The sequence below is a fragment of the Chanodichthys erythropterus genome, chromosome 23 (genome assembly GCF_024489055.1).
Source record: "Chanodichthys erythropterus isolate Z2021 chromosome 23, ASM2448905v1, whole genome shotgun sequence".
Lineage (NCBI taxonomy): Eukaryota > Metazoa > Chordata > Actinopteri > Cypriniformes > Xenocyprididae > Chanodichthys > Chanodichthys erythropterus.
The window spans coordinates 12547202-12567664 of NC_090243.1; the positions used below are offsets into that span (position 1 = coordinate 12547202).

At 36.6% G+C, this 20463-nt stretch overlaps 1 protein-coding gene across 4 annotated transcripts in view; it reads right to left on the bottom strand.

The window, feature by feature from the left end:
• The window catches only part of prkag2a (protein kinase, AMP-activated, gamma 2 non-catalytic subunit a), a 77328-nt gene that overhangs the window by 47000 nt on the left and 9865 nt on the right, over positions 1-20463 (bottom strand). For 3 of the 4 annotated variants that reach the window (XR_010893746.1, XM_067377472.1, XM_067377473.1), the window contains exon 3: positions 14978-15251. Coding sequence is in view for 3 of the 4 variants with exons in the window: in XM_067377472.1 (XP_067233573.1) it covers positions 14978-15251 (274 nt within the window). In the remaining variant the exon portion in view is untranslated. Of the gene's footprint in view, positions 1-283; positions 344-14977; positions 15252-20463 lie in introns of those variants that run through there. The other variant, XM_067377475.1, reaches the window with a different exon arrangement.

Here is a 20463-nt window from a genome sequence, read left to right on the forward strand (position 1 = left end):
TACCCTGGTGAAATCCAATATCTGGGTCAAGAAGGGTGTCCCATTCAAGGAGGAAAAACAATCTCAGTGACAGTCACTTTAGCTAATGAATTCATGTCCCCGGTGATAATTGCCGTCAACATCTGATCACCCCCTTCTTCCTGTACCATCATAAACAAATCATTCTCTGTCAGTGCACTCAAGACACCAAATTAATCATCTAATAGTGGGTAAAGTCACACTGCCAGGCTTGATGCCAAGAGATACTTGCGTAAGCAGAATTAGATGGGCTTTGAGTAATCACCTCTCATTTTCCAAACTCTCTGCTGGTGTTTCTTGTCAGGGGCACTTAGGGGACTGCTAAGCACTTCTAAAGATGCTCATTTGGGCCCAAAAAGTGACTTTGGTGAGAACTGAACAGCTAATTCCTTCAAAATCCACTGTGTTTTGACGTCTTCAAAGTCCCAGGGTCAACAGGACACTAGAAAGAACAGGGTAAAAAATGCAGTCAGTATTTTAAAAGCTGCATCTCCTGTGCACTCTAGACCCACTACAGACAGCAGATCTGTTCATAATCTAGTGAGGTGCCTATGTGACTGGTCCTACTTGCACCAAGCAGGATTCGAACCAGCCATACCAGCATGGGAGGTTGGCACGTTAACAAGAATGCCAAAGACTGCAGCCTCTATCATTAGTCACTAGTGCCAAAGACTTTATATACAGAATGACTTTTCACTCCTATTACTTATGAATGGGATGAATTTCAACGCACAATATAGCGGAATAATCCCGTCTTCAAAAGAAATGAGCCAATTGCCAACTGGTAAATTCATCGCATCACTGCAGCTGCCGTTAGAAGCTCCAGTTCCTATAGAAACGGTCAGTGTTTTGAGATGAGCGTTTAGGACTGTGTAGCTTGGTCCAGCCTGAAAAATGCAGTTTGTGTCATGATTCAAGCGTTTAGAAACAAAATTTATGAGACAGTTGTTTACAGATTTCACTGGTGATTTCAAATATGAAATTAATTCGTAAGCTTGGCTATCAGCTTTGGAGAATTTGATGTTCCCTTTCCAAAGAGATAGGAGCTGCACTTGCATGCTGAGAGACGTTTCAAAGATGGCCGCCGAGTGAAATGACTTGTCTTAAAGGGACTTTGCTAGTGCGCCTCTTGAGGCCAGGGGAGTGAGGTTTACATACACAGCTCTTTACTAGCTGGCCTCTGTTACACCTACTTAGACAACATTATAAGGCTGTTCCAAAAGGTAGCTGGCAACATTATGTTGGTTGGGGCTCCTTTTGTCTGAATTACTGCAGCAATGCGACGTGGCATGGGGTCAATCAGTCTGTGGCACTGCTCAGGTGTTATGAGAGCCCAGGTTGCTCTGATAGTGGCCTTCAGCTCTTCTGCATTGTTGGGTCTGGCATATCGCATCTTCCTCTTCACAATACCCCATAGATGTTCTATGGGGTTAAGGTCAGGCGAGTTTGCTGGCCAATTAAGAACAGGGATACCATGGTCCTTAAACCAGGTACTGGTAGCTTTGGCACTGTGTGCAGGTGCCAAGTCCTGTTGGAAAATGAAATCTGCATCTCCATAAAGTTGGTCAGCAGCAGGAAGCATGACGTGCTCTAAAACTTCCTGGTATACGGCTGCGTTGACCTTGGACCTCAGAAAACACAGTGGACCATCACCAGCAGATGACATGGCACCCCAAACCATCACTGACTGTGGAAATTCTACACTGGACCTCAAGCAACGTGGATTGTGTGCCTCTCCTCTCTTCCTCCAGACTCTGGGACCCTGATTTCCAAAGGAAATGCAAAATTTACTTTCATCAGAGAACATAACTTTGGACCACTTAGCAGCAGTCCAGTCCTTTTTGTTTTTAGCCCAGGCGAGACGCTTCTGACGCTGTCTGTTGTTCAAGAGTGGCTTGACACAAGGAATGCGACAGCTGAAACCCATGTCTTGCATACGTCTGTGCGTAGTGGTTCTTGAAGCACTGACTCCAGCTGCAGTCCACTCTTTGTGAATCTCCCCCACATTTTTGAATGGGTTTTGTTTCACAATCCTCTCCAGGGTGCAGTTATCACTATTGCTTGTACACTTTTTTTCTACCACATCTTTTCCTTCCCTTCGCCTCTCTATTAATGTGCTTGGACACAGAGCTCTGTGAACAGCCAGCCTCTTTTGCAATGACATTTTGTGTCTTGCCCTCCTTGTGCAAGGTGTGCAAGGTCGTCTTTTGGATAACTGTCAAGTCAGCAGTCTTCCCCATGATTGTGTAGCCTACAGAACTAGACTGAGAGACCATTTAAAGGCTTTTGCAGGTGTTTTGAGTTAATTAGCTGATTAGAGTGTGGCACCAGGTGACTTCGATATTGAACCTTTTCAAAATATTCTAATTTTCTGAGATACTGAATTTGGGATTTTCCTTAGTTGTCAGTTATAATCATCAAAATGAAAAGAAATAAACATTTGAAATATATCAGTCTGTGTGTAATGAATGAATATAATATACAAGTTTCACTTTTTGAATGGAATTAGTGAAATAAATCAACTTTTTGATGATATTCTAATTATATGACCAGCACCTGTACAATACTCTTCAAAAGTTTGGAGGCAGTTTTTTTTTTCTTTTTTTTTTTCTCGGTTGAAGAATCTTTTATTCTCACCTAGGCTGGATTTATTTGATCAATATTTTCCTGTGATGGAAAATCAGAATTTTCTTTGAGTAGAAAGTTCTAAAGAACAGTTTATTTGAAATAGAAATCTGTAACATTATAAATGTCTTCCGTTACTTTTGATCAATTTGACCTGTTCTTGCTGAACAAAATGATTAACTTCTTTTTTAAAAAAAATTGTACTGATTCCAAACTGTAATGTTAGCATGTTTGAACCTACAGTATAGAAATTTGTATTTGCTTTACATATTTCATTATATTTAATAAATTAACTTTTGTGGACTTTGAGGGGATTTGAATGACTTCGGTAACTCCTCCTCCTATCATTCCAGTTCAACTTCCTGTGGAGTGTGGCTAATTCTATTTCACACTCATGAACTGAAAGGGAGCCAGTTCTTCAGTTCGGAACTCTGCCCATTGTAGCTTAGCAACACGCTAACATCAAACTCCAATCCACTCTCAGTTGTATCTCTCGGGTGGTGTGGATTGCGGGCCAGTATGTAAAGCGTTCCAAATCAGTCACTTATGAGGTTCTGTTTCAGTTGGCACAGGCTGCCTGTGCAGACAACAAGACTGTTCACAAGAGCGACTGTGTCCACAACCAAGTACTGACCTGCTCTTATATGGTGTCAGTGCTGGAAAAGCCTTCCTATTCCATTTGCCTGATTTAATAAGCTTTCATGTGAGAGTGAGCGATGCCAAGTCACTGGAAATATAAGAATGGAGCTGTTTTCTACTGTAGGTCACCTTGTACTTCTGGAGTCAAGCCAGATTAACTTTTCCAGTCAGTTTCTTAAGGCCGTGAAACACCAAGCCAATGTCAAAGAACCAGCGGCGGTGAAAGCTGACTGTGTCCAAAAAGCTGTGCTTGAGCACACCAAAAGGACTAAAGGCGACTGTCAATGAGCAAGTGCGTTCTGCGCCTGCGTGTAAGGAAATAACTGTTTATATTAGCAGGTAGCAAGTCTATATTTGTCATTCAAAAAGGGAAACTGAAATTGCAGATATACAAATGTAAATAAAGCAGCTTGCTTACCAATTTGAATCTTAATCATGCTGATCACTTTCTTCATTCGAGGTGGCTCATGTTGTTATGAAAATATTCACGCATTGGAATGATGTCGCCAAGGCCGACGGACACCGATTCAACAGTCGGCCAAAAACCCCAGCGGGGTCCAACTACCACAAAAGGGCCGGTCGACACTCAACGATGGCCAACCATCAGCTTGGTTTGAAGGTCATACAGGTTTGGAATGACATGTCAGTGAGGTATTGATGGCAGAATGAACAACATTTTTTTGCTGAACTGTTCCTTTAAGTTCTCAGAGGTCAGAGGTGCATGTTTCTGTCAGTGAGAAACATTCTAGAAAGATCACCACAACAGAAAAGCCATGTGAACAGCCAGTCTGTGGACTCTTCCCTAATAAGGACATGCCCACGCTATATCTTTTGACAGGAAATTATGTGCAAACATGGCTGTTTTCTGTAAATACACAGGGGCTCTTTGCATCCTCTGATCCAGGGATGAACAGTATTCCCAGATAAGGCCTGAATGAGGGTGAGGAATTCACTGGCACAATGACAGCACTGACACATTCCTCAAACATTATCTAGATGTTATCCAGATGTTTGGTTACATGTTAGTAGTTGAAAATGGCACAATAATGAAAACATTGTGGAGTTATTTTGACCACAATAATTAGACTTTTTTTATCAGCCTTTAATTTAAAATGTATGTAATGTAGTACTTTTTATTTAATTAAATACAGTTGTAAGTTTTTTTTATTAATTAAGGCTATAAATAAATTAATTTCTATGCCATATATATATATATATATATATATATATATATATATATATATATATATATATATATATATATATATATATATATCAGTCAAACCACAGTCAAACCAAAATTTATTCAGACACCTTGAACATTTCATTCATTAATAAAGTTTAATAAACTATTATTATAGTTTTAAAAACATAGTAACAAAATATGACAAGATCTCAGAGTTAAACTGTGTCAGAAAAAATTAATCTTAATTATGTCAAATGCCACTTAAGCAAAACATGGTCAGGTCAAAGTGTCTGAATAGTTTTTGGGTATAATATGTCACAGTTTACTTTATTACTTTATTTATATGTAAAACATGTCAGAATAATTTTTGGTTTATATATATTTCTTTTTTTTGTGATTTATTAAAATTAATTTACATTTGACAGAGTGAAAAAAGTGATTTCTACTTTTAATAATTTCATAAAGAATTAGTTTAGTGAGAAATAATTCTAAAATAATGAAATTAATAAAAATATGAAAAATCTTAAATTATGTCAAATACCACTTAAGCAAAACATGGTCAGGTCAAAGTGTCTGAATAATTTTTGGGTATAATATGTCACAGTTTACTTTATTTTACTTTATCTATATATATAAAATGTCAGAATATTTTTTGGTATATATTATATATATATATATATATATATATATATATATATATATATATATATATATATATATATATATATATATATATATATTATTATTATTTTTTTTTAATGATTGATTTATTAAAATTTATTTACATTTGAAAAAGTGAAAAAAAGTGATTTCTACTTTTAATAATTTCATAAAGAATTTGTTTAGTGAGAAATAATTCTAAAATAATGAAATTAATAAAAATAAAATTAATTAAATCTATTTTAAAGTCTTAATTAAATTAAATTAATTTGCATGTGAATAAAAAAGTGATTAATTATTTCAGGACACATTTACTTAGCTAGAAAGAAATCTAAAATATATAATAAAATAAAATATAAAATTCTAAAACCACACACATACATATTATATATATATATATATATATATATATATATAGATATATATATATATATATATATATAATATAGAAGACCTGCGTGACAATTGGCAGGTCAAGCTCTCACTAATACTACCCGCACCTCTCAAAAACAAATATGCATTTTCCCAGGGAGATTGTCTGTGTGTGTAGATGGAAAAAAGAGACGCAAAGGCAAGAGCCTGAATATTTCATCAGGGTCAGATGATTCGTAAAGGGTTCTTATCACTCTCTCTGCACTGACAGGAACAAACCCAACACTCTACACATCCCGGCCTAAAATTAACTCTTGTCTCTTGCAGACCGGATTACTGCAGCGCCGGCATCAGCTCACTGCATTCATATCATCATAGGACTGTGCTGCTGAAATCTTTGGGTTATGCTCCCTAAAGGCCCATTCACACCAAGGACAATAACTATAATGATAAAGATATAGTTATAAAAATCATTCTAAATATAGAGCCACAGCTATAATGACAACGGCGCAGAGAAACTATATAGATTTTTAACATTAAAACAATTGACAGCCAATCAGAGTAGGGTGAATTCAGGGTGATTGGGACACTTTTTGCCATTGAGATGACTTGGAAAAAGTGTCCCAGTCAACCACTACCATGGTATATGTCCAAAAAAAAAAAAAATCAGGCCATGGTGGAATAAGTGTCCTGTCTATTTTCCATTAGTATACCAATTGAAACCAATTATAACTTCACCAATTATAATTATAACATGTAGGCTACTCCCTCTTTTTACCCATAGATGGTGGTAAAAGAGGAAAAAATGCCTTATTTGGTCAGTACAGAGGGCATCGTGTCACACAGATGAACTCGGACAAGTGTGTGACAGTCCACTGCTGAGATAAGGCTGCTGCGACTCGGTTCATCGCAGTCATCTGTCAGCTGCTCCTCGCCACACGCTGTTTATTTAACTGTTGCCTGGCGACAAGTGCTGTGAGTCATTGTGAATAAGCGCTCCAGGGACTCAGAGCTCCCGCAGTCAACTGAGTGAGGATGTGTGACAGGTAGAAAAGAGCCCACCGACTCGCTTTAGCTCTTCTCTCATGTGCTTGAATGCCAGATATCGTTCTCTCTCTCTCTTTTGCTCATTGTCTTAATCCTTTTTCTCACTCTCACTCTTCTGGGAACACATGGGTGTCTGTGGCCCTGATGCTGAGCACACACATATACATGTGTGTGTGTGTGTGTGTGTGTGTGTGTGTGTGTGTGTGTGTGTGTGTGTGTGTGTGTGTGTGTGTGATTTAAATTTATGTGATGATCAAGGTAATAGCAATATTTTTATATATATATTTAATAATTTGTTTGTGAAACATTTCTAATACTGTTCTGGGTCGCAATCTGCTGCAAAGAGATCCACTGGAAATTGAAGAAAGACTACGATCTTGCAATAATTGTGTTTACTTTGTCTCCATCTAGTGGTCGCACAGGTACATGACATAAAAAGCCACTAACCCTTTCTATTCATTTTATATATACACTAACGTTGAAAAGTCTGGAGACAGTAAGAATTTAGTTTAATTTTCATTTTTCATTTTGGAAATTAAGACTACTATACAGAAAGGATACATTAAATTGATCAAAAGCAACAGTAAAGACATTTATCATGTTACCAAAGATTTCTACTTCAAATAAACGCTGTTTTTTTGAACTTTCTATTCATCAATCATGACCAAAAAAAGTATCACGGTTTCCAAAAAAAAAAAAAAAAAAAAAAGCAGCACAACTGTTTTCGTGAGAAATGTTACTTGAGCACCAGATCAGCATATTACAATGATTTCTGAAGGATCATGTGACTGAAGACTGGAGTAATGATGCTGAAAATTCAGCTTTGCATCACAGGAATAAACTGCATTATTAAATAATTAAAACAGAAAACCGTTATTGTAAAATGCAATAATATAATATAATATAATATAATTAATATAATATAATATAATATAATATAATATAATATAATATAATATAATATAATATAATATAATATAATATAATATAATATAATATAATATAATATAATATAATATAATCTTGACTAAAGGCATACCAAGAATGCAACATTTACATTTTGTCCAGTAGGTGGCGATACAACCAATCAATCAGATTGTGGCACACACCAGCATCAGTGTTTTGAGGATGACACAGCATCACAGTCCTTCCTAATCATGTTTCATTTAGGTAAAATCTGAATTGTTATCATATTAGAGAAATCAATTAGGACATCCTCATCTCCAACTGTCTGTAATAAGGCGCTCTGAGAACGTCTTAGAGACCAGGATTAATTTCACTTAATATAATTTGTATGAAAGCAACCGTGATTGAATTATGGGCTTTCTGCATTCTGATGTCACTGTCTGGGTGCAACCCAATTCCCGGATATAATAGGATTTTGAATTTCTCTGGAAAGAGTGTCATTTCCTGAATGGCAAACACTGCTTGATCAGAAGCTGCTGTCCATCGGTGTTCACCGGCACATACACATCCTTCTCAGCTTAAAACACACCTGTCCAGAAAGACACAACTAGCCCTGAGATAACCAGGATTTTATATTATTCATATTCCATATCTGGATGCACTTCTAGAGAAACATGTGTTTGTGTAAATGCAGCAGATGCACTTAGCAGATAAAAACCTCATTATACAGATCAATATAATCAAGTAATAAAAACGTAGCGCAGAAACACATCTTCCTTTTCTATCTCGAGTGCCTCTAATGTTTTAATACTCTCCCTTGATGTGTTTTAATCTGGCCAGCTCTGCCTCACAATCAGACAGAGGCATCCAGCATCGCTCCAACTCAGTATTGAATTATAAATCAATACTGTTGTTTTCGGCCGACAGGAAAGTCTGCCAGCCAGAGAAACTAATGGCTCGACGGAGAAGCATAGTAATGCTGTTATATAAATGTGTATGTGTAGAAAGAAAATACTCCCATTTCCCAACTGTGTGTGTTGACCTGTGTGTGTTTCATCTACACACATACTCGCCCACACACTGCAAAATACACATTTGCACTGTATCACTGTATTTTGTTTCCACTACATTAATATTTGAACTTTTTTCCAATCTTAAATCACTTGTTACTATAAAGCTGCATGAAAGAGTGTCCTGATATTTAATTTTTATGTTAATTAAACAATTTACAATTAAGATTTTTATAATATGAACCAAAATATATTTTTTATATATTTATAAATTAATTATTTCAAAAAATATTATATATATATATATATATATATATATATATATATATATATATATATATATATATATATATATATATAAAAAAAATATTTTTGAAAGAAAATATATATCATGTAAACTTAAATATATGATATATATATATATATATATATATATATATATATATATATATATATATATATATATATACAGCTATGGAAAAAATTAAGAAACCACTTCAAGTTCAGAAATCAATGTTAAGTGGTCTCTTAATTTTTTCCATAGCTGTATATATATATATATATATATATATATATATATATATATATATTATTAAATTATTATTTCAAAAAATATTTTATATATATATATATATATATATATATATATATATAGAAAATACTTTTTGAAAGAAAATATATATATAAACTTCTATATTTTAAAATGATTTATATATATATATATATATATATATATATATATATATATATATAAATCATTTTAAAATATATAATATACATATTTATGTATATATTTCAAAATTATATTTCAAAAATTATTTTCAATATCATGTAAACTTAAATATTATATATATATATATATATATATATATATATATATATATATATATATATATATATATATATATATAAAATCTAAACTAAAATTAATATACATATATATATATATATATATATATATATATATATATATATTTTATAAATTAAATAATTATTTCAAACATTATTTTCAATATCATGTAAACTTAAATATATTATATATAAATTATATATATATATATATATATATATATATATATATATATATACACACACACACATAAAATACATATACAGTACATATAATACAATTTAAAAATTAAAAACAAATAAATTACATTATGCATTTTATTTTTAAATATAAGACCCATGGCGTAACCTACTTTAACTACTTTACCGCAGTACTACAGACCAGTTCTACCTAACATTCAAACTCAGAAAATCACTTAATCACTCTTAATCATCTAATTATAGGTCACTCCATTCTCATACTTCTTCCAAGACAAGCTTTAATTTTATAATTACTGATTACACTTTCAGTTTGTGGGAACGAAGTAAATTTCGGCTGATTAATCTTCTCCTTGTTAAACAGACTACCCAAAGACAACAGCAAAATACTACGTACCAACAATGTTTTTGTGTGCTTTTAAATAACAGTCATTTGAAATGTCACCTCACATGGATAGTTTAAAGCACAGTTGCAGTGAAATAACTGCATGCTTTCTAAAAATGATCTTCACTACACTTCAACATATTCGTCTCTTGATGCCATTTTAACCACAACCAACAATATAAACATTGTCAGGAGCCCAGAAAACACAGTCTTTAGTCACCAAGGATAACACACCTGCATTTGAGTAACACATCATTTAATCTAGAGCTTTGACCACAAACGGACAGCAACTTAACTTTATATCATAACCGTATATATCATAATACAATTACTAACAAATGTTAAGTAAGCTCTTCAAATAGTATAAACTAAACTACTGAAAAACAGCCATTTATGTATTATGCTCTCCCTCCTCTTGGTTGTGATCATTAAATCAGACTCACGTGGATAACATATGTGACAGCTGAATTCATTATCGGGGTCTTATGCATTTAGAAACACCCACGCCTCCATTAAATCAGCACACAGCGCAATTATCTGAATCATTGCACACCCCGGGCTGAGCTGGACCCAGACAACCTGTGAAAGGTTTCACTAAATGCTGACTCACACCACACACTGATGTGATAATGGCATTCATAGCATCTCATTTCACCAATCCCAATAAATATTTGGATCTTTTATTACATATTTTATCTATATTTCTATATATCTTAATTATTGTTAAAGGTGCCATCGAATTGAAAATTGAATTTACCTCGGCATAGTTAAATAACAAGAGTTCAGTACATGGAAATGACATACAGTGAGTCTCAAACTCAATTGTTTCCTCCTCCTTATATAAATCTCATTTGTTTAAAAGACCTCCGAAAAACAGGCGAATCTCAACATAACACCGACTGTTACGTAACAGTCGGGATCATTAATATGTATGACTCCAATATTTTCATATGCCAGCCCATGTTCAAGGCATTAGACAAGAGCAGCCAGTATTAACGTCTGGATCTGTGCACAGCTGAATCATCAGACTAGGTAAGCAAGCAAGAACAATAGCGAAAAATGGCAGATGGAGCAATAATAACTGACATGATCCATGATAACATGATTGTTACATGTACGGTGTCCTGTGACCTAGTCTTTCCCCAGTCTGTCTTATTAGTTCATTTGATCCACCTGTGTGTCGTTCATTATCCCATCACCTTGTTTAGTTCCTTTGTTAGTCTCTTGTATTTATATCCTGTGTTTGCCCTCACTCATTGTCCGTTCTCGTTTGTATCAACACGTGTGTATGCTGTCTCACTCTGTTTGGAATTAAAGTATTGTTATATTTGTCATCTTCATCGTCGTTGTGCTTGTCCCTACAACCACACGTAACAGAAGAACGGACCAAAACATTTTTTTTTGCTGCGTTTTGCTCCAGTTTTTATTTTTGTTTATCCTTCATGGCTCTACCCGCAGTCCAGCTCCTCTGCCTGGAGCAGGGAGACCGCTCGCTGGAACAGCACAGCAGTGACTTTCTCCAGCTTGCGTGCCTGACTCACTTCCCGGACCGCTCGCTCTGTATTTACTATCGTACCGGCCTGAGCGAGCGGTCCAAGGCACGCATTCCAGCGGGCGGTCCAACGGAAGACTTCGCCGCATACATGGAGTGGGTGCTGGTGAACAACAACTCCCAGTTCACCATCGGCCCCGCTGAGGACGACACCAGCACCACTCCACATCCAGAGACCAACCATCCGCCATCGACTACGTGCACGATGGAGAAACGAGAGCCCACCGCAGACCGCGGAGATCAACCTGCCGGGACGATTGAGACCGAACCTGAAGAGAGGACGGAAGGAGTCGTCACCCCGGGATGTGAACCGCTAGGTGTGTCTGACCAGGTGCGTGAGTCCGCTACATCGTGTGCTGTCGAGGGAGTGTTAGTGGAGTTCGAGGGCTGGGAAGAGAGCCCCGACCACAACATCAACACGGCGGATGGCATCGTCATGTCTACAGAAACTTTTCTGGATTTATTGGATGTGTTTGAGGAGGTAAATTTCCCTTGTCTTGTGTCCCCGCTGGTCCCGTCCAGCTCAGAACTGTCTGTCTCCCCGCTGGTCCCGTCCAGCTCAGAACTGTCTGTCTCCCCGCTGGTCCCGTCCAGCTCAGAACTGTTTGTGTCCCCGCTGGTCCCGTCCAGCTCAGAACTGTCCGTGCCCCTGCTGGTTCTGTCCAGCCCTGTGTTCCCTCCCAACCTCCCTCTCCCGCCTCCTCAAACCATCTCATCTCTGCTTCCCCTGGTACCCTTCAGCCTCTCATCAACTCCATCACGTAAACGCATGGATCCGACTCGACGCTTCAGGCCACCAGTGTCACCGTGGACTGTTCTCCTGGCTCCGCCTCCAGCCTTCGAGTCCAACACTCCACCGCGGCCTGTCGACGCTTAGCCTTCGCCGTGGCTCCTCCCTCCCTTGGCTCCACCGGATACCCTCAGCCTCAAGACTCCACCGGGCTCCCTCGTCCCACAGGCTCCGACTTGGTCAGACATCGTCCAGCCTACACCTACGGTTTCGCCTGGCTCCTCCTTCCCCCCGTCTCCTCCTTCGTCCTCGGTCGCACCGCCTCCATTTCAGTCTTCAGGTTCCCAGATTCCACCTCGGATGCTCGTCGTCCCGGCTCCAGCTTGGTCTCCAGATCCAGCAGTGTCGGTTGGGCTCTCCGGCATTCCAACTCCACCTGGATCACCATCATCGGTGGCTTCTCCATCGGCCGTCCCCAGGGTGGCGCCTCTCATCTCCCCACGATGGTTCTTCCTGTCCTCGACTCCACCCTGGGGCCTCATCATGGTTGGTCTCTGGACCAACATCTGGCTCCTCCTGCTCCAGGCTTCCCCTTGGCTCCTCCCACCCTCCACTCCCCCTTGGACTATTTTTGTTTTCTGTGGACTTGTTTTTTTTTCATCTGCCCTTCGCCCTCCTCCAGAGCCCCCACCCTTCCCTCCTCTGAACTCCATACGGCGCGAGGCCGCGCCTACCCGGAGGGGGGCGATATGTTACATGTACGGTGTCCTGTGACCTAGTCTTTCCCCAGTCTGTCTTATTAGTTCATTTGATCCACCTGTGTCTTGTTAATTATCCCATCACCTTGTTTAGTTCCTTTGTTAGTCTCTTGTATTTATATCCTGTGTTTGCCCTCACTCATCGTCCGTTCTCGTTTGTATCAACACGTGTGTATGCTGTCTCACTCTGTTTGGAATTAAAGTATTGTTATATTTGTCATCTTCATCGTCGTTGTGCTTGTCCCTACAACCACACGTAACAATGATATTTTTAGTGATATTTGTAAATTGTCTTTCTAAATGTTTTGTTAGCATGTTGCTAATGTAGTGTTAAATGTGGTTAAAGTTACCATCATTTCTTACTGTATTCATGGAGACAAGACTGTTGTTATTCTCATTTTTAAACACTTGCAGTCTGTATAATTCATAAACACAACTTCATTCTTTATAAATCTCTCCAACAGTGTGTAATGTTAGCTTTAGCTACGGAGCACCATCAAACTCATTCAGAATCAAAAGTAAACATCCAAATAAATACTATACTTACGCGATTAGACATGTTGCATGACGAACACTTTGTAAAGATCCATTTTGAGGGTTATATTAGCTGTGTGAACTTTGTTTATGCAATGATAGAGTCGAGGGCTATTTTGAGCTGAAACTTCATAGACACATTCAGGGGACACCTTAGACTTATATTACATCTTGTAAAAAAACGTTCGATGGCACCTTTAATATGTAATTCATTATTTCCAGGAGCTCATTGTTTCTTCCTTCAATTAAACTGCTAATAGTTATTGTAAATTAAATTGCCTAAATTATTACATTGTTTGCTAACTGCATTCTCTAAATTGAAATGTTGACATGCATTCTCTGTAAAGCTGCTTTGAAACGATATGTATCGTGAAAAGCGCTATACAAATAAATGTGAATTGAATGGATATGGATGCTGGTATCTGGATACTGGTATAATAATTCACATTAAACAATCGTTTTGTCTGGATGAATGTTACATTCATAATCCAATTAGGGGTTAAATGTGAGTCAAGTCAGCTCATAGAATTATCAGCTGAATTTTCAGTATCATTACTCCAGTCTTCAGTGTCACATGATCCTTCAGAAATCATTCTAATATGCTGATTTGCTGCATATTTTTGAACGGTAGTGTGATTCCAATGGTCTTGGTGGACTATTTTCAAGCTACAAAAGTCAGACTGTTTACATGTTACAACAAAAGTATATTTTTACAAAGAGGAAGGGATGTGTGATTTGTCATCATACGACCATTTTAAATGTTGAGTTTTTCTGCTTTTTCAGATCTTAAGCATTCTGCCTGCTGTTTTAGGGTCATTGATGAATACAATTTTTAAAAGTGTAAAAAAAACATAACTGAGATATAATTAATTTTGAAGTTTTATTAAGTGTTATCAATGAGATTATGTGTTTTTTTATAATCAGTTAACACTGCTTTTGTCATGTATTACAAGATGGACAAAATTTGTCACCAAAAAACTCCAAAATTATGGTTTTACCGAATGATAGTTTTGGTTATACCGAATGACGATATTTTCAAACAATGCTAGCGGGCTGATATCTAGCTAGCTAACAAAAGGACAATCAAACATTTTATATTTAGTACAAGTTTTTAAAAAATTAAAACATTTTCGGGACAAGTGTACGAGCAAGTGAAAACATGACATTTTCAAATGTTCGTTTTTCAAAAGTTAGTTGTCAGAATAAAAAATATAAACATTTATTACATTTTAAGATATTTTAATCACAAATTAACTGGCTGTATTGGCCTTTGGATGGTTAAACCAAATGACCTTTTGACACTTCAAAATCTTTAAAATACCTTTATATGTAGCAAAATATAATTAAAACATTTTGGATTCAATAAAAGAGATCTAGTTGTGCTACCTTACATACTTTGGATGTCATATCTTTGTTTTTTATTATTATTAAGGTCTTTGGACACAAAAAAAAAAAGTGACCCATCACGTCATTGACCCTTTAAGAGATGGACAAGACATGTGTCTTACCTTTTCTGGCCCGAGAGAAGAGTTTGATGCTGACAGGAGATGTAGAGGGATTTGTGGACTCTTTAGAGGACGAACGGAAGATTCCGGTGAAGCTGCGGCGACGTGAACACTTGGGCGAGGAGTCGTTGTTGGAGGAGTAGGGAAAGATGGTTTTGGGAGATCCAGGGCTGTTTCTGGACCGGGGTGGTGCAGACATGGGGCTAGAGGGCCGGCTAAAAGGACCCCGACTGAAGAAGGTTTTGGTCGGGCTGGCTGAACGGCAGCTAGGCTCCCCCTGGAGAATAAATGAAAATACAATCACACACAATATTATGACAGGATAATCCAGATAACGTAGATTCCCAGCTAACAAAAGTTCTAAAAACGTTTTGCAAATGTTCCCATTCAGTTATGATTTCTAAGTTTTTTCTAGTTTTTTCTTGGAAAACATTCCATTTTATCGTTTTGCAAACATTACGGAAACATTACTTTTGAATGTTCTCTATTGTAGTGACAAACATCCAACAGTCCATGAATGATGCATAAATAATGTTTTTGTGCTAACATTTTGACCAGATAACTTTGAATGAACGTTTTATTAACCTTACTGGAAAAAAGTTTGTTCATAATTTTGAGAGAACCTTGCCAGAATGTTATCTAAAATTCTCAGAACATTCCCTGTTAGCTGGGTTTTTACATTAGCTGAAGAAAATATGTCATATGCACAATTTTATGATGAAACAATACACTTTTAAACCTTGAGATTGACTTGTGAGTTTTTTTTTCATCAAAAAACAATGACACAAATGTTCAATTATTAGTTTTATGCATTCAGGGATAGACAAAAAATCGACAACTAATGGCATTCTCTTACAGACTTAGCATATTTCCTGTTTAAAGTCATACTGTGACGTTAAGCTGACCATTGACAGCACGTTTGAAGGACAGACATTGAAATACTTAATGAAGAGACGTCATAACATTCATATACATTGTGAGTCCTTGATGTTTCCACCGATCATTCACATGGGAATTTCACACAGCAAAACAGCCAGACAAAGCCAGTGAAAACTGTTTAGACAGCCAAAAGAACAAATGGCCTTGTTTTGTCAAGAGGCTTTTGTTAAATCAGAGAGGCTCACACAGTGGCATAAATACCTCACTGTAGTGTATGGGTCACCTAAACGCACTACATAACTACACCCCCCACACACACTCACTCTAAGAATACTACAAAGTGGGATTTGTAATTGACATCTGCAAAGTTAAAGGGACAGTCCACTCAAAATGAACATTCTGTCGCCATTTAATTGCACTCATGCAGTATTGTTGTCATTACCGAAAACTATTAAATAAAACTGAAATAAAATAAAATCTAAATATTAGATGAAAAACTTGGCAGCTAACTGAAATAGGTTTAAAATGAAGTACTAAAATTACTAACTGAAATAAAAGTAAAACAAAAATAATAAAATGATTTAGAAATATGCTTTAAAAAAACACAAAAATTACTAAAAATATAACTAGAATTTTATGTTTTTCCAAACCTGTATGACTTTATTTCTTCTATGAAACACAAAAGGAGAATTTCTTTTTTCTTTAGAAAGCTAACGAGGACTGGTGGTGTCAAGCAAAAAAAAAAAAAAAAAAAAAAAAAACACAATTTAAGTATCATAAAAGTATCATCTTGAACTATTCGAACACTGCAGCCAAAATCGTGTACTGAGTAGGTACCGTACTACAGTCAAATTTGAATTTACTTTGCGACTGTTAAAAAAAGAACACTCTAAATAGTATGAATATGGGAAGTATGAATGAAATTCAGACATACTACATCCGCCATTTTGTGACTGTCACGTGACCTACCAGCGTCAGTTGCGTCACTTCACTGGCATTCATAAATCCTCTCCTGTGACCTGAGTTAAGTGTCCATCGATTCCACACTTCAGAATCTCGCTGGAAGTAGTAGGTCATCCAGGGACTTTTCACCTTCTTTACAAATATACTGTATGTATTCAGACATACTACTCTTTTGGCGTACTGTTTTTCGCATACTATATAGCAAAGTCCCTTTAAGACAAGTCATTTCACTCGGCGGCCATCTTTGAAACGCCTCTCGGGCATCCTGGGCATCATGCAATCTCTTTGAATGGGGAAACATCAAATTCTCCAAAACTGTTCGCCAACCTTACAATTACATTTCATATTTGAAATCACCAATGAAATCTAACAACAACCGGCTCATAAATTTAGTTTCTAAACGCTCGAATCATGACAGAAAACTGTATTTTTCAGGCTGGATCAAGCTAATGCGCATGCGCAGACCTAAATGCGCGTCTCTTCGGAGGCGCGCGTCTGACTGTTTCTATAGAAACCGGTGATTCTAACGGCTGCTGCAGTGACTCGATGACTTTACCAGTCGGCGATTGGCTCTTATTTAGAAGGCGGGACTTATTCCGCCATATTGCGCGTTACAGTTTCTCCCATTCAAAACTATGCGAGTGACACATCTTGTGTTATTCTATAGTCTTTGTATATAGTAGGGAAGTATTCAATTTTGGACACAGCGCAAGTCTTCTGAAATCATACAATATCTTTCTGAAAGGAAAAAAAATAAAACTGAAGTTGTTTTTCACTGAAAACCTTGAGATCCGCACTAGTCATTCATGAGAAAAAGTAGCAATGTGAATGAATCATTCTTTTGAGTCAGATCATTTCAATGAATCGTTTAGTCAGTTCACAACTCTGGTATAAATTATTCATTTGTGAATCAGACTGATCTGGTTCCTGAGTTCAACTCACTGACTCAATGATTCACAGAAGGAATGATTATCAGTGAATAACAACTTAATATAGAACACAATTCAAAACATATAGTTCATTATTTAAAATGTCTTGTTTTGTGTTCCACACACATCAGTTTGGAATTATATGAAGGTGAGAAAAACGAAATCATTTTTATTTGAACTATCCCTTTAAAAGTCTGTTACTGAAGACCATGAAAGACTAAGATGAAAGAAAAACTTTGCTTTGTACACTTAACAAAAGATGACAATTTTTTTGTATTATTCAGAGACCCTCGGTTGTCATGGAAACATTTGACTGCCGATGGAAAAAAAGTCTTCACTGACATTGAGTTTTCATGGTCCTGAACCTTTGATCATGAGATAAGTGAAACATACTGACGCAGCAATTTACTACCTTTCAATTCGCACTACTCTTATTTTGGCTCTGATCCAGATTCTAAGGCATTCTTGTGGCAAACGTTTGAAATACACTATGCATTTCATTTGCACACAAATGTTCGACCACACCGGCAATTCTGCATTGACCTTGCCGAGGGTTAAACAAACATCTGTTCAACAAGGAGAAATATTAGCTAATGTCCTGAGTGCTTACAACAAAAAACATTGTTGAAGCAGTGAAGTGGAGCAGATTATATTCGATTACAAAATGTGTACTTCAAACCCTCCTAAAGCTTCAAAAGAGCCCTTCAGATTCAGTGACTCCAACTCACCTTCAACAACAGAGCGGAGAGAATGAACAAAAAAAAAAAACACGCTGAGATCTGTCAGGTGATTTATCTCCTCTCGCTGGCCTCTATGGGTGATTGACTGTCAGATATGATGATTTCCCAGAATTTCTTGGGAATGTTTACAAATGTAACAGCTGAAGGGCAGATCCGGAGTTACTCACCAAAATGAGTTAAGCTTAATGACTACAATTACCAAAACGTATTTGGATTATAAGCTACACACTTAAACTACAGACAGTAAGCTAGTTTTAATTTCTGAATGTCTTTGTATGATAGAACAACATATCCATTCATATAGCATCTGCAAACAATTATGCTAGGGTTTTGGGTGATTTTTTTTTTTCAAAGAAATGTAAACTTTTATTCAACAAGGAGGATGCATTAAATAGATCAAAAGTGTCAGTAAAGACATTTACAATGTTGCAAAATATTTCTTTTTCAAAAAAATATCAAGGTTTCCACAAAAATATTAAGCAGTACAACTAATACCAAATGTTTCTTGAGCACCAAATCAGAATATTAATGATTTGTGAAGGATCATGTGACACTGGAGACCGGAGTACTGATTCTGAAAATTCAGCTTTGCATCACAGGAATAAATTGCTTTTTAAAGGTGCCATCAAACTTTTTTTTTTACAAGATGTAATATAAGTCTAAGGTGTCCCCTGAATGTGTCTGTGAAGTTTCAGTTCAAAATACCCATAGATTTTTTTTTTTAATACATTTTTTTAACTGCCTATTTTGGGGCATAATTAGAAATGCGCCGATTCAGGCTGCGGCCCCTTTAATTGCTCACGCTCTCCGCCCCCTCCCGAGCTCTTGACTCTCTCATTGCATAAACAAAGTTCACACAGTTCATTTAACCCTCAAAATGGATCTTTACAAAGTGTTCGTCATTCATGCTGCATGCATACATCAGATTATGTGAGTATAGTATTTATTTGGATGATTACATTTGATTCTGAATGAGTTTGAGGCTGTGATCCGTGGCTAACGGCTAATGCTACACTGTTGGAGAGATTTATAAAGAATGAAGTTGTGTTTATGCATTATACAGACTGCAAGTGTTTAAAAATGAGAATAACAACAGTCTTGTCTCCGATGGTGAAACAATGGTAACTTTAACCACATTTAACAGTACATTAGCAACATGCTAATGAAACATTTATAAAGACAATTTACAATTATCACTAAAAATATCATGTTATCATGGATCATGTCAGTTATTATTGCTCCATCTGCCATTTTTCGCTATTGTTCTTGCTTGCTTACCTAGTCTGATGATTCAGCTGTGCACAGATCCAGATGTTAATATTGGCTGCCCTTGTCTAATGCCTTGAACATGAGCTGGCATATGCAAATATTGCAGGCGTACATATTAATGATCCCGACTGTTACGTAACAGTCGGTGTTATGTTGAGATTCGCCTGTTCTTCGGAGGTCTTTTAAACAACTGAGATTTATATAAGAAGGAGGAAACAATGGAGTTTGAGACTCACTGTATGTCATTTCCATGTACTGAACTCTTGTTATTTAACTATGCTAAGGTAAATTAAATTTTTAATTCTAGGGCACCTTTAAAATATAATAAAATAGTAAACAGTTATTTTAAATTGTAATAATATTCATAATATTACAGTTTTTTACTGTATAAGCCTTGGTGAGCATAAGGGACTTCTAAATACTTTCTGGGGCTTGTAAACTTACATTGTGGTTGCTTATTTATTCAAATCAAGCATCCAGTAAATGCTCCATGTACATTGCTAGATTGTGAATTCAATGAGAGGTCACTACAGGCAAAAGTACCATGGTAGACATAATTACAAATCAGGTTATCAGAGCAGACTCATATCCCATCAGAGTGACAGCAGAGATTGAGGACACTGAGGATACAGCGGCTTTCAGACAGCCAACACAAATGGAATGAATCATCATTTTTAATCACGTTGCATTTCAACAACCTTTCCACTTT